This window comes from Bombus pyrosoma, linkage group LG17 (assembly GCF_014825855.1).
Source record: "Bombus pyrosoma isolate SC7728 linkage group LG17, ASM1482585v1, whole genome shotgun sequence".
NCBI classification, from domain to species: domain Eukaryota; kingdom Metazoa; phylum Arthropoda; class Insecta; order Hymenoptera; family Apidae; genus Bombus; species Bombus pyrosoma.
The window spans coordinates 935,040-950,973 of NC_057786.1; the positions used below are offsets into that span (position 1 = coordinate 935,040).

Sequence of the window (15,934 nt, forward strand, 5' to 3'; positions counted from 1 at the left end):
ACGGTATTAATATCTACCTGTTTGACCAATCAAAAAAAAAAAAAACGTATTTAGCTTCAGCGTTAGTCAATTTTTTTAAAAGTCTTTGTCCATGTTTAATCGCTATCCACCAAAAATTTTATCAGAATTTTTGTTCTGAATGGCGTTCCAGTTTTCGTATTGGCCATCCACACGTTTTTACAGGAACCAACTTTTACACGACTAAAACAATTGACAATGTTTCTCTTTGGCATGCTGGCAGAGGAAGGATCAAGCTTCACAGTGGAGACACGTAACTGTCTACTTACTTTCTCGCAACTTTGATGGAAATAGGATTATTCTGGAAACTTTATCGTCACGCCTCGTATATGAAACTTTATACAAGTTACCGGTACCGACATACCTCAGCTATTAGCTGTAAGTTTTGTTCGTTTGTGACGCGAGTTAGCGAGAATTTAGGAGTCAATATCGTAAACAAATCGTTACGAAATATTGCTCTTTAGTAGATGCGTATTATCTATTTAATATTTATATATCCTGAAATAAATATTATTCTAGATGATATTAAATAAAATTCAAAGGAATACACAAAACACATACGAAGCAATGAAACTAAATTTGATACTAAGTTTGCAGTTTTTTTTACTTCGCGAAAAGCCGTAAGAAACTTTCACGAATTCTTAATGGGCTTTGTTAACAGACGTTAAAAATTCAGAATTAGAAACAGCTATGCTAAAATTGATCGCTGCAGGGGGAATTGTAACAAATGTTCGCAACGAAAATTCTCGTGTACTATACGCAGAATGTTTCGATGAACGAAAAAATATTGGAATCAAGTCCTACGCAATCTATAGCCTCCTCTACATCCCGAGCTATGTATCAGATGGCAGCGTAGACGGCAAAAAAGGAAAGCAAAGACTGTATTCAAATTGAAATTTTACAGCAAGCATTTGAAGCTTCGATTTCGTTGGCACGTTTTATGGCCGGTATCGTCTAATGAAAAGAAAAAAAAAAAAAAAGGAAGAAAGAAATCGTGATTTTATGTGCGACATGTGTGCATAAATGCGAGCTGAGATACACGATTGAAGCATAAAATTTTGTAGCGACGGAATCTTTCTATAAAGGATTGTTACATCACAAAAAAAAAGCTGAAAATTAAATTCTGAAATATCCTCCTTTTTCTTCCAGTTTGAAATTACGATTCCAACACGCTACTAAAACCGATACTATTATACATTCGTATTTAAAATGTACATAAAACACACAAAGACGTATGCGGATACGTAAAGATTCGTAATACGTCGAGTATACTCGTCGAGCATTTGCTAGACGAGAGAAATATCTGTTTAGGAACCAATTGGCAAAGTTCATGAAGATATGGAAATTTTTGGGTTGGCAACTTAATTGCGAAATCATTAAACATTAACTAAATTTTATAAGCCTGCAATCGAATCGTGTATTCAATTGTAAGAGGATTGAAATTTATTGAAAAATATTGACCTATATATCGATATCCATAGAATTTAGTTAATCGCTACAGTGAATTCTGTCTATAAATTGTACATCTGTATCGCCGTATATGTTATTATACTACGTCATATTATATTACATTATTATATCGTTCGGCAATGTGCGTGTAAAATAATAATAATACGGAATAAATTAAAAATATATACTATACATGATTTTCTTTGTGTTGAATCACAACGCAAACACTCGCATACGCAGTTATAAACGATGTTTATACAGAAGTTGTTTATTTCGATTCGCAAAGTTTAATATGTAGAAAGAGACGAGGAGGTCGATGGCTGATGGATGTAAAGAGATCTTCAAACGGCAAACGTGTCGGCAATGTTTGTGTTTTTGCCTGTGTCACAGATACACAAAACGAGCAGGATTCGATGTCCACCTAGTATTGACAGTTTTTTGCGAATGTCTCGAAAAACTAGGTCGACCGATGGTGTTATACGTACGTGAAAAAGTTATTTAGGATCATGTCCTCGATAATGTATTCGAAAATTATCGAATCGTCGAGAACAAACTTTTGTTATTTATTTAAACATATACTGTATACGAAGTAACGGAATATCGCATTATCATCAGTATCCAAATGAATTTAGCAAATAAAATCTTACATAAGGGAAAAGTACTGTAGTCTAACCAATATTATTCGTACTTTGGATGGAAAAGATCCTAAATTTAATATTCTATTCGATACGTACTTATAGCAAATATAGCTTTCGACCAAAAATAATTATGTTAGCGAGGTAAGAGGTCCACGTATAACATTTATTTGGGGGACGCAAAATTATCGGCTTCTTTATCTGGAATCTTGCAGTTTCCGACGTGTAAAATCCGAAAATGCAAGTTTTAAGGTATTGAATTCACTGGTTCTAAAGTTATGCGTATATAAAGTCGACCATTTTTAGCCAATATGGCGTCAAAGTGACCTACTAAATACGTTAGAAATGTTGAATTTTATATACGCAGAACATTCCAACCAGTGGATTCGGTATCATAAAACTTGATTTTTACGTCGAAACACGTTGAAAATTACAAGACTGCAAAAAAGAAATAGCGTAATTCTGCGTCCACTAGGAAGGGTGAACCAACGGATAATACGTTAAAAGCTATGCCCAGCCGCAAGGCGGGAAGAAAAACGCGGAGGAACAAAACGAGCTTCTACTAGAATTTTCTCTTATAAAGAATAATGTATCCCACCTTGTCTTTCGGCTCTCCAAAGATCCTAACCGGCCTCTGTTGTCCGACAAGGAATACGTACGTTATGCCCGCGCATAACGTTCTTGCTTCCGACGCCATGTTGGTCTTCTAGACTCTTCCTTGGCGAACGCCCAGATCCGTTTGTATGGCAGCGATTTAAACTCGGATTTTCGCTTGCGAACATCTTGGACGACGAATAAAGACAGTATATTAAACTGTATTCCGTATAAGCACGAACGCGGAGAAACGATAAAGTTGCTCCGTTCGTCTTGTCGTAAACACGTGCGTCTGCCAATCGATCGAAATACGAACTGACCTTGTTCACCCCGTGCAAGTCGCACGTATAGCAATATCCCCACCCCGCGCCGCAACACTCCATCGACCGTACTATCGATTATCGACATCGCAGCGAGATCGGTGCTATTGCGCACCTCGATCGCGCAGGCGGGTTCCCGGCATTTCCGAATTCCTATCATTGTTCCCGACGATGTTTGTAGATTATTGTAAATTATTGTAGATTATTCAATTGCGTTAACGTTAAACGATTCTATCTGAATAATTAGCGATCAGTTATCAGTTATACTATGACAAAAATCTATTAGTGATAGAATGGCACCAATTTTTTCGTGCTTGTGTAACACTTACTTTGTTTCTTCTATCTTTATCCACTGTATACGATAGTAAAATTTGTATGGAAGCTACGAAACCTCCCATACACATATGTTAACAATATTCTTACACTTTCATAGTTCAGTGAAAGAGCTGTAAAAGAACGTCGAATGAAACGTTTTACATTGCCGAGGTTTTTAATCTTCATCGAATAATATTCCATATATAATTGTTATAGTAATTACATTAATATAGTTTTTAGTCTCCTTTAAATAATATTCTACGTATAATTATTATAGTGAAATGTCCTGTAAAAGGTACATGCCTATATCTTGAACGAAACGTTACAAAGCATCTGCCTGCTTTCAACGCGAAAACAATGAACGTCTTGAGCACCAATATTGTTTTGCATTCATAAAGCTTTGTGAATAGTAAATTGTTACTTCACAGGGAATACATTTACCGTGTGATACAAAATCGGTGAGATACACAGTAGCAAGCGAGGGAAGCTCAACACAAAGCGTTCAAATATTTTTGTAATTTTTGCTTTCTGAATTATTTATCTTGGTATTTCCCTGAATGTAGATATTATTATTGTTGGCAGCATTCAACGACCGCGTGGAACACCACCTACCTATACTTATAAGATAAAATTTCTCGAATTATCTACCATCCTAAATTACTATATTATACTGTATAAAAAGAAATATTTTAAACAAAAGTTAAACAAAAGACAGAAACAAGGGTAGACAAACCGTGCACGAATTGTTTTGTCCGATTGTTTCTCGTATCAAATAAAGCTAGTCCAGGCAAAAATATACTATTACCGCTGCATTCTGCAGCATTCACTTTCGGCCGAGGATGTCGATTCACGACATCTCATGGAAGCCTTATAATTCGTATCAAAGCGGGATATCCTGGCGTCGTATTGATCGATGCCTGATGAAACAGCGATTCGAAACACACAGCGAAGGAAAAAGGAAAGCGACAGAATTCTCCGAGCTAACTGACTGTTGACTATCCGAAAGCGAGAAGCCGACTAATTGGACCGACGAGAACGTTTGAACTCCAGCACTTGGTGAACCAATTATTTGTTGAACTTGGAATTGTTTGTCATCGGAAAGGAAATACAATTGGCCGATAATTCCTCCAAGAATCGGCTCCTAGAATTTACTATCCTATCGAACCTGGTCTCCAATTCATCGTTTTATCTCGCCTATTATTTTTGATTTTCGCAGCACTGTTTCAAGGTTGAAGTTTGATGAAGATTCGCTGCTTGATTCATCGTTTCGTACGCTTTATCGCTTTGAACTGTAATAACATTCGTTTCATGTACCCGACGAGTTGCGTGTATATAAAATTATTTAAAAAAAGGCTTGCAAATGAAGATTGCAAAGAAAAATTTGATTAAATGAATTTGATTAGATGAATTTGACAGGAGAATGAGATTGTTTAATTAATTGTTCAATTAATTCACGGCGCACGAAGTCATCGAACGTCTGTTTCCTGAAATTTGCTATTTATTAAAATATAATAATTTCCTTTTTATACCTGCTTATTACATACGAAACAAATATAAACGTATTTTCAATTTTGTGCAATAATTTGTTTCCAACGAGTTTGGAACGAGTTGCGCGAGGTTTCCGCGAAATCCTGTACAATCGATGAATTTAAATTCACTTCTGCCTGATAAGTAGAGAAGTCAATAATTTGACAGACGTTCTCTATCTACTAGTAGGCAGCTACTGTTTCACGATGCAATATGAATTAATTAAAATTAAATTAACGGACTTCTTTCAGAAGATAAGTGAAGTTTTATAGAGCTGTATATGTAATAACATTTACATATATACACTATGCACTAGAGTTGCCTCTTTATTACAGAAGCTATTTCAATTTACCGATAAGTAATTTTCCGATAGCTGTCCTTTCATGCTATTCCGTTCCATTTTCGTCGGTACATTTTTTAATCGCAAAACCTGAACGTATCAGGAAATACCACGCGCGAGAACGTACAATTTCTCACGATATTAACAATCTGCCAAATACAATGATTTAAATACGCTCCAATCGAAGGCATCAAATTTTGACAACACGGAGCTAAACAAACGTATAGCGGTTGCATAGCAAAGACTCTCTTAATTCTTTGCGCGATGCTGTTTCAGACACCGCGTATGACAATAGCCGGTTAAACAATGAAATTCTAAACAGGACAATAGGGATCGTAACAGCCACGATCATTTTCCAGTTCTTGACTTCTATCCTGCGGCGAGACGCGTCCTTTATACGCGTTATCCAGAAATGAAACCAGATTTCAGTGCATCGCTCGTAACCTTTTAATTTACGGCTTCCATTTATTACCGCTAAACGATCCATCCCACCTTTCTCATGCACGATATTTCCGAAGCCAAGTTCCTTTTATGGGATACGTCGTAACTGCGACATCGAACGCCGCTGTCTTAGGAAATACCAACGTTTATTATAGGCGTTGCGCGGTATCGATAAAAATTTACGGGAAGATCACGGTGTAGAAACGATCCTGTCCCTCATCCTCCGTTAAACATCGAAGAACAGAGTTGCACAAATTTTATTCCAAGTTGGAACAAGAGATAACTATCCGAAATAATTTATATCGCGCCATTATTTTCGATATCGTTGCGGGTTTATATGGTTATAGGGGCGGACAATATCGACTCGTCCGAATTAACGGCAATTATTTCGTTATTTCTCAATGACAAATTTGACGAAGGAAATAGTAGCAAAGACAAGGCAATAAAGAGATATGTGTGTCAATCTTTGAAATAATTATTTGAAGCATAATTACTAGGAACAAGCTAATTTGTTCCATAATTATCCCGAATAATTATCTTATATAATTATGGAATGACATAACGTGTCAGTTGAAACGATATCCTAAGTAATTTCATTCCGAAAGTGTTCCCCGATCTCGAGATAATTACGAGGTAGAGTGACGTATTATATTTGCAATAATATTTTAAATAACCATATCCATAGCCAATATCGATAACCCTTCGTTCAAAGGGTCTTCGTCGAGCGATACAAAAATTACTTTTAGAAATAATCGCGTATGCATCGTTTACTTATTTTTCGTACTGATGAAATGTCAATGAAATCTAGTCTGAAAATGATTCTTATGTCGCTCGAGACAGTTTAGGAGATTAACAGACACCTTAAAGCTGGCTATGCTGCAAGAAAGTATTGCGAGAGTTCGGTCGTCGATATTTGTCATTTCGTCGGCGTTTGATCGATCTTTCTAAAACCTGCGCATATTACACGCTGAATCTCGACGTAACTATTCGCAGTTTATCGGTGTTTGGATCGCTTTTTCGATAGTCGAAGAATGCGTGGTAAGTTTGGTTAAAATCGACGACGCACGCTGGACGTCAGCCGCTCGCGTCGAAGATTCAGAAAGCCACGGTAGAAACGCGAAATTTGTCAAGCTCGAAAGACAGCACCGGTGTTTATCGAGTGGCTCTCGTCGGCCGAACTTCCGCAAAATATCTCTTGCCTTGTTCGCTTCGCGGCAAGATATCTCGTTAACGCGTTTCAGAGCTCGTCCCGGTTCGATACGCCACGAACACCGTTCCACTTTGTGTATTTCCTCGACGTGATTCCTTCGGAAGCGCGGCAACTTTTCTAAAGGGTGTATTCACTTTCCAAGTTGCCCGATGGAAGTATCGTATTTCCAATATCCGGCTTTCCGCGGACGCTCTTCATCCGGAGCCGTGAAACTTATTTTTCCGCCGACTTCGGTCGCTTTGCCCGGCCGAAAGGAACTTGTGCCGGTCGGAAGTCCGCGAAAGGGGCGAATTAATAGAATACAAGTTCGGACAGGATAACGTCCCCGCGACGAATAATAACCTGTCCGACTGGCGACTGCAACGAGCGGTTGTTCGCGTTCGAGTGCATTCGGCACGAGAATCAAAATTCCCTGGCCGCGTTCGCACGCTCCATGGCGCGGCGTTCCAACGACAAATGCCTGTAACGTGCAGTTTTCCCGAAACTCGATAGCAGGGGATGCCCGGGATACTTGGTGAAAGTCCGTTTATCGAATCTCTGTCAGTAAAAGTTGCTTGCTATTTTCTCCGGCTCGGTTCAAGTGTCTCGAATATTTGTTCGTTGGAAAAGTTAAGTAGTCGAGTCGATGATGTTGCACGACGAAGTAGTATATTCCGCGGTTTCCACTTCCTTTCCAGTTCTTCTTCACTCGTCTGAGCCTCGTCGCGACTACGCCGCGTAACCTCCATCAACTTGCTAATATATTTCTGGTAAAATACGTGCGCACCATAAACTTCCGCGATACTAAAAACACGTGAAATTTTCAACCGAGCTGAAAACACAGGGCTCTTGCCGCGATACGGCTTGAAAGCGTACGCCACGGTTAAAGTCGGTTTTCTACGCGACGGAAGCGAAGTATATCACGGATGCCACATCGATCGCGAGGTTCATTCGCTAGGAAAACGAGAAATTTGCGTGAAATTGCGTACTAAAAGAACCAGTCAAGAGTACACCGTAACATAGATGTACTCGCCGAGTTCATCCGTTTAGCATACTAAGTTTGGTTAACGCCGAGAAATACGCGCGCTTTTGTTCGCCCCAAGATGCATGAATATTAGAAAAAATTATCGTTGAAACTTTAACGCACGGTTGAACGGTAAATAAGACCTAGCCGAGGAATAATTTAAAAACGGAAACGAGTTTATTAACGGGTTTATGCTCAGAATATAAGAAGCAGTTACGTATTTTATAACTAGAATTTGTACTTTTGCTCCTACGATTGAAGAAATGGAATTTATTTCGACTCGAAGTGTGTATAGAGGGTGGCCCAAGAATCAGATACCGCGAATTTTCAGGCCTCGAGACTATTAGCTGATGTTTCCTATCCGGCGAACGTCGTCTCGCTGGATGATATTTCTGAGATCTGCACGCTGTTCCTCGTCTCCGTTGGCGTCGCCGGGATTTCTCGCGCCAAAGGATTTCCCTCCTTCGACGTTCTCGTTCCGAGCATCCAACTCCGAGCGCCCACTTTATACTCAGAATTTATTTTAATGAATTTCACGATTCCCCTCTCTTAAACGTTATCTCCGACGAAATAAAACCAGCGCAGGCAAAGGTCTGGGAAAGGAAATTCGCCGGCAACGGCAAATGCATTTCCTGTCTGGCTTTTAAAGCGATCGATGTCCTCTGATTTCGCTGTAAGCGTTTTCGCCTGCAAAAAGAAACGCACGAATCGCGGCTGATATTCGTCTCTTGGAAACGATCGGCGACCGAACTAGCAGCAGATCAACGCGACCGGTCGGATCAGCAAACTCCTAATCGCGCGAAACCGCGAAATTTACTCGTGGCCATCGCGAAACGCGTTTGCCCATCCTCGAACGTTGGTTTGCTCGAATCAAACTTTCAAATTAACAAACTTATATAAATGGAATTTCGTGAGGATGTTTTGAAACTGGTGCAGGTCCATTTCCCGTAATCTCCAGGAATACTTCGTATACGATTTCGTGCAAAAAGGAGGAGGCAAAATTTGAGACTCTGGATTTATCGTAACACGTTTCTAATAAAAATGCTTACACCAATTACGAAACACACAAGGATACGATACAGTTTATTGCAGCCTGGGAATTTTTATGCAAATTACAAATTACAGAACCACAATTTATTATTTCGTACACATCTTTTCATATTACATTGCATTCTGTAGAATTTCGCATACATTCGAATACCCTTGGAAATGCATAAAAATCCGCAGTCTGCCGACTTGTTTTACGAAACACGGTGAATTTTTCGAGTAAACTTCAAATTCAAGTCGGGTGATGCGACGTTGGATACACAAGAAGTGGCTGGTGGGTGGAGACACAGTTAACGGCATTCAAATAAAGGGGTAGATTGCCTGGTATTAGGTGTTTTCGTGTCGGATTTGGCTGTGCGATATTTTGTATTAGTAAAGTAATTGTTACGTACTCGAGCGTCTACGCATTGGATAATAATTTGGTTGGCCAAGTACAGTTTCGTACGTAGTCCAAATTCGATGAGCGGGGTCTGCAAATTATCAACGAAACGATTAATCCATCAGAATGTGAAATTCATAAAGACGAACGTGGCGAGTAACATGGAAAAAACAAACATGGAGATGGAATCGAATAACGACAAATAGAACAATAAAATGAGACGAATGTGGAAGTTATTCAACGCAGGCGAGAATAATATCATATGCATCGATAGACGTATCGTGATATTGCCAGTAATTATATCAATATGTCGTAGTTTCCTGTTGCAAATATCAAACAACCTACAGACGATACAGGAAAGTTTAACATATTCACATTGGCCGTACTTTATCTAACTTGCCGTTCACGCTAATTACGAGTATCCTACGTTAAAGTGGACAATGAGACGCGTAAACGTCCTACACCGAGCAACGTACGATCTGTGAATACGTAGATGTTTCATGCGCTTCTGTTACACCGCTTTCCCATTGTTACCGTACGTTTCCAACTTAATTGTAGAATTCTACGCCCTCGTTAGTATCAGGACACCTGCCACGCACGCAAGGTAACGATCGAACCAGGTTATTGGAGAAATAATTAGTCGTTTGGAGCGCTCAACTTCTAGGAATAGGATATCGTATCGTTCCGATCTAAACCTCGTTGCAAGGATTTCAAAAGAACGAAACAATCGGATAATTTAAATATTTCCCATCGTTCCCCGACTTATCTGTACGACGATAATTGACCGAAATTGCGGCACAGAGTGGAGCATGGATGAATGGACTTCGTGGTGCACCGCACTTCGAAATTGATATCAATAAAGCTGCTATAGCCGAATTTATGCTAATCGTACATACGCGTACAGAACGTTTCGTTGATGCAAAAATTATTCTAACAACAACTGTTCGCCAGTAGTAAACATCGATGTTAAACATGCGGTATCAAAACGTATTTAGAGAACTAAAACTACGTATTCTACTTTATACTTATAACTTTACCCGCTTTGTACCCTCCTCTCGCTAATCACGTTCATGAATTAAACATCTATTTCGCGAGTTAGCGAGAGAGCAGAAACAAACGGAAACAACGGCCAATGTGATGAACGCGTCGCTGGCAACTGGAATTTAGTTTCGATGGTGAAACAGACGAATAACAATACGGAGACGCTAATCGGGAAATTGCAAAGCAGTTTGCCATGGGAAATTTTAATTCGCTGCTCCGTCATTGACGACGTAAATTTCACGCAGCAGACCTTTATCAATCCGCTACCCAAAGTTCTATTTAATTTCGCACGATTGGCCATACGATTATTCCGGCAAAGTTTTTACTTCGATTAAAGTCGGAGAAAATCATTGAGAACGACGGCCACTGCCTCGCTGGTTAGATCCTTCTCGCTTTACTTCAACCAGTTAGCTGTTTTCAACGATAGCGTTTCGCTCGTCGTGAAGAAATGGCAATAGTTTCCGTTACGACGATAAAATGAAAAAATAGTTCCACCGCAACTTGCCACGCATACGCTACGTTTGACGAGTATACTCGTCGTCGTCGTCGTCGTTTGCTTTCTGCTACGCGTTTTAGGTACCCGTTTTACAAAGGGATCGGAACGGTAAGTTGGTTAAAAACGGCTACTTTTCCTGTCGGCGCTAACGTAATCGCTCTGGAAGCATAGGTTTTGTTCGTCGAACAGGCAACCGACAGGCAAACATTACACTTTGCACGTACGAAACCCCATCAACGTACGATCCGACGAGGCTGCAACTTTAATTAGGACAGAAATCGGTATATCCGTCGTGTAGGCGATTAACGTGTCATAAGCTCATCTTCAAGACCAACGGACGAACGTGTATGCGGATGACCGTAACGGATTCTGAAATTAACCGCTTGGCTTGCCTTAATTAGAAGCCTTTGACGAACCCTACGCTGCACATACCTAAACGCTTAAGGGAACATCTCCTCTTGGAATGCGCGCCACGCAGTGTGACACACACTGGCGAAAAAGTTTAGCAGCACAGCTGTTTAATCTACCCGTATAATTCGCATTTCGTTTTACCAGTTCCAACACATGATGGTTAAGGGCGTAATGGACTACGTGCAAAACAGTTGCAGTAGTTTAGCGAAAAATATATAAAACAGGTCGTACGAGTAACGCGTGAAATCGCTAAGTTCGTTCGAGTGCTTCGTGTCAGAGAATCGTTCACAGTTCGACAATTTTTGAACCAACAGTTTCACCGATTCAACCGATGTTCAAGCGCGTATTTTCCAGGGTCGTGATTTTTTTTAGTCGCGTCGTTGCTGCAGCTCGATACTCGAAGCTTCGCTCGTAGATGGTAAACAACGCAATCGCGTTCCTGCAATTATCATCAACGTGTCTTCAATGGAACAAACGCGGCTACTTGCTACGGTTACAACATCGTTAAACCGATTGACCGATTGTCCAGGTCTCTGGACAAATTCCAAAGACCCGAGGATAATATGAAGTTGGCGAATTGTGCTTCTGCTCTTGGAAAAAATTCGATGCGCTCCGTGTTCCTTTCAAAGACAGTCAGTCCTGGCGACCGTTTGAAGTTTTAAATTGAAAACTCGTGAAACGCGAAATACTTCATTTCCACACACACACACAAAGAAAAGAAAACGGAAAGAGAAACAAATGGAAAAGGATGGAAAGAGACGAAGAAAAACGAAGACGTGCAAAGGTTCTTTGAAAACAAACTTTCATCATCCGTCGGTCAACCCTGTTGAACAGCTTAAATATCAAAGTGGGAAGAGTCAAAGCTCGTCGTGGAAACCGAGGGAATTTAGCTTTACGAGTCGGCGGAATCAATATCCGCGAGGATCACCGGCAGAGATGCTAAGCGAAGTATATTTGCTAGGCTGTATACGTCATAAACGTTATCATTATTGCCAGTAGTATAACCGTGTATTAAAGTCGTGGCGCAGTGGTAGTGCAGTCAACCGGACAGACAGACTCGGTAAAATGGCAAAATAAATGACGTTTCCGGTGAAATCCGTAGCCGACTGAACTCTGCGCGAACGCAGTTTCGCGCGATGCTAATAACACAGCAATTTTCTTCTCCCGCTGAGAAACGATCCTGGGGGTGAAAAACACCCTTGCAAAGAAATCTTCGCTCCTCGTGTAATCGTGAGGATTTAAGGAAGTACGCGAGACGCAGGAAAAAAGTTCGATTAAAAGTCGCGGTCCTCTTTACGGTCTGAACGACGGATGCGATAAATAAAAAAATATATATATATTCTTTTTTCGAGAATTTATCGGCAGCGTTCATAATTTTTCGATGTTTCCTCTTCTACCGTCGCGTGTATTTGGATTCCACTAAAAAACCCCAGGGCGGTGTTTTCAGCCCTAGGGCTGTTTTTCAGCAGGAAAAGAAAATTGTTCGGCTATTGGCATCGCGCGAACTACGTTTGTTCGAAGCTTCGAATTTTTGGGAATTTTCCGATTGCCGAATTTCCCTCGCGAGTATAAATGTTTTACACCGGGAAAATATAGTTCTACCGAGGAGAAATCAAAGATTCGTACAAATAGACGTCCTATTTCCATTGCCTCGATCGCTATTTTAATCTCTATTTCCGTCCTCGTCTTCTTCCCTATTCCATTTCTATTTCCGAACTTTGCTACTTGTTGTAGAATAAATACAAGCTAAACTATACATGGTGTTCTTGAAAGCATGTTACCGATAGTTACCGGATGTTACCGTCTAGGACTAACGAAGTTGAAAAGAGTTTGGGAGAATTGTTCGAGAAGATTAACAAGGTACCATGGTGGTATGTCTTTTTCGACACCATATTACACAGGGGCGTAGGAGATTGAGCGTATAGACAAGCGAATCTTAAGGCACGTGTTATTCGCGCGAGATAAATCTACCGCAACAAAGTTGCGCTTACACGTCAGATATGTCAATCGCATGGATTATGTCAATTGCAACGATCGGTCCGGAAAATTGAAAGTAAACGACAAAGTTTCGCGCAGTTTAGCAATTAGCTGCGTAAACCGTGATAATAGTTATCGCGGCCGCGTAATCGGCTTTGCGCTCCTGATTCGCTTGCGGTCACGTGAAATCGAATGATCCGGCCTTCCGTCAGTGAAACGGCCGAAAGACGAGGACGCAGTTTAACTCAAAGACGAGCGTCCAATTTTCCGAAATCAACATCGAGTCTAATTAAACGTCGACGGATAAATTCTCGATCGAAGATCACACGCAGAGATATCGATGCTATTTTGTGTGAAAATATTTAGCGCCGAAATCGAATGACAATAATTGGCAATACAGAATTTATCGACGACATGCTGGCACTTGAAAATTCTACCTCTTTGCAAAATACGAGGAAACGCGACGCTCGCAAAACTGCGAGGTTAGAAAATTGTTAAAGCTCGAGCTTTCGAGAATCGATTCGCATTTTTGATTCTCTGCGTAGTTCCAGAGTATAAGTTTCGTTTCATCGTTGTCTTTGCTCGAGCATCCGCGTGTGAAAAACAAGGATGAAAGCAGCGTTCATCCGCCGTATTTCTGCAAAGTGGAAACGGTATAAATTTGGCTTAAGTTTGGGGCGGTCGAAAGGACGCTATACGAGCGAGGGAAAATCGTGGACAGAAAGGGAAGCTATGACTAAATTGCTTCCCAGCAATGAGTAAAGAAAAGCTACGACGGGGGGTGTTATACCCCTTGAAACAATACGCTCTTCTAACCAACTTCCGACGTTGTTCGAATCACCCTCGTACGCGTTTAACGAAATCATCCTTTATACGTGCCTCTCTTCGCTACTAATTTGCATTACACCGCACTTACAGCGTCAACTGTTAGCAGGAATAACACACCTACGCTGAATAGAAGCTCAAGACAGGAAACGTACAATTTCTATCGTAATAGAGTGGAAGCTGTGCGATTCGAAAACCTCTGTGAGACTACAATTCCGTTCATTTGCCTGCCGCTCCGCCGTGAAAACCTCTAGAAGTCGAAATAAAATTTACTTTATCAGCCGATAGGACCAACTTGTATCGCCTTTGGCTCTGCAACTCGGAGCGTAGTTACAGCTGGGCCGCGTGTCGCAAGATGTGAGAGATCGATCGTTCGATATTGCCTCCTTTCTTCCAACTGTTACGATTGTCTCGAATAACACAAGCCGTAGACGCAGAAGCCGTATCCTCGCCTCGTCTCCCTTCGCGTGGAAGCTAGTCGTTTCGAACGCACAATTGCCATCATCTTCCGTGTCTTTGATTGCCCTAAATTTAATTCGCGAATAAAACGAGTTCCCCAAGGGGGGAAGCTTAACGTATCAACAGCTTGGGAAAACGTGAACGCAACCGCGCCTTCGTACGAAGCTTCTGTACGTCGTACATCAATTAAATGGCAATACTAGCCATCGGTTGGTGCACGCGATTTAAATTACGAGCGAGTGTCAATGTTTGGAAGGTTTTAATCCGAGATGTGGCTATATTTCTCCTGAATTACCAGTGGAAAATGTAAGGTAATTTTTTCAGCGTCACTCACGCTGTCACATAGCTAGAAGATTCCTATAGCTCACTACGAATTCTTATTACGACGTCGTATTATATTTTCTAGTAGCGCGGAGCGTGTCTTCAACGTCTTGCGTGAAATTACATACACAGGTTGTGTCTTTGAATTTCTGACATATTTTTTATTTCAAGGAAACAGGAGAATTGAATGACAGAAAATGGGATAAATTGATCTCTTTGTTAACACAAAGTTACAGCTATCTATGACACTGTAGCTATTATAATAAGCAACAAATGATTGCGACAAGTAGGTAATTTCATGTAAATCAAACTCTTTCGTAGGCGAAGAACGCGTTGAGCGATGTATGTGCTACATTTTTACGTTTGAAGCACTCATCCATGTGAAGTAAACGACGTAAACGAAGGCATTTCAATTTTACAAAATGCTACGCGAACGTAACGCGGGCATAATGCTCTCTCTCTCTTTCACTCCGCTGTTAATATCGTAGGCCAGAGTATTATTTCAAACGGTATTTATGACGAAGCGTTCTAAGAAAAGAAGAAATAGCCAGAGATAAAAAAGAAGAGGAGAGAGAGAAGTAAAGGGCGCAACGGGGGACGTATAAATAATTCGGGCAGAAGCACAAACACTTTTCCTCGAATAAAGCATGACTGGAAACTTATTTAGCTCGAAACCCTAGGGTGTGCGTGGAATATCGATATTTTCAAGAGGAATCGTCCAGTCGAAAATTGATGGTCCTTTAAGCGATGACAAATGCTCAGGTCTCGAAATGGCTAGTCACGCAGAAGAAGATAGATCGCGATGATATCGTTTACGCCGCTGCTGCTGGCGGCGTACTTAGCTAAGAAATCCCACCAACTATATTACCCTCTTTCTGAACTATGGTAATACGAAAATGTTATATGATAGCTAAATATTAAATTAATTAAATTAAAATTATCAAACCAAATCTCTATGAAATTATGGTGTATAAAACTAAAACGTAAAGTGCAGAAAAAGATGTGTTACACCTTTCTATCAAGACGATATTCGAAATACAAATCCGAGAAACGACGAATGTTACCAGCACGTCCATTCGAAATTGCATCGGAGAAGCAAACCGCGCATAGATCATAAAGCTTACTC

At 40.5% G+C, this 15,934-nt stretch overlaps 1 protein-coding gene across 9 annotated transcripts in view; it reads right to left on the bottom strand.

Annotated features, from left to right (window-relative positions):
- Positions 1 to 15,934, bottom strand: part of LOC122577156 (cyclic nucleotide-gated cation channel alpha-3-like) — a 214,025-nt gene that overhangs the window by 96,102 nt on the left and 101,989 nt on the right. For 6 of the 9 annotated variants that reach the window (XM_043748310.1, XM_043748311.1, XM_043748313.1 and 3 more), the window contains one exon: positions 9,292 to 9,369. The exons of 2 other annotated variants lie outside the window; for them this stretch is intronic. In XM_043748310.1, coding sequence (XP_043604245.1) covers positions 9,292 to 9,369 — 78 coding nt within the window. Of the gene's footprint in view, positions 1 to 2,700; positions 3,184 to 9,291; positions 9,370 to 15,934 lie in introns of those variants that run through there. One more of the 9 variants, XM_043748319.1, reaches the window with a different exon arrangement.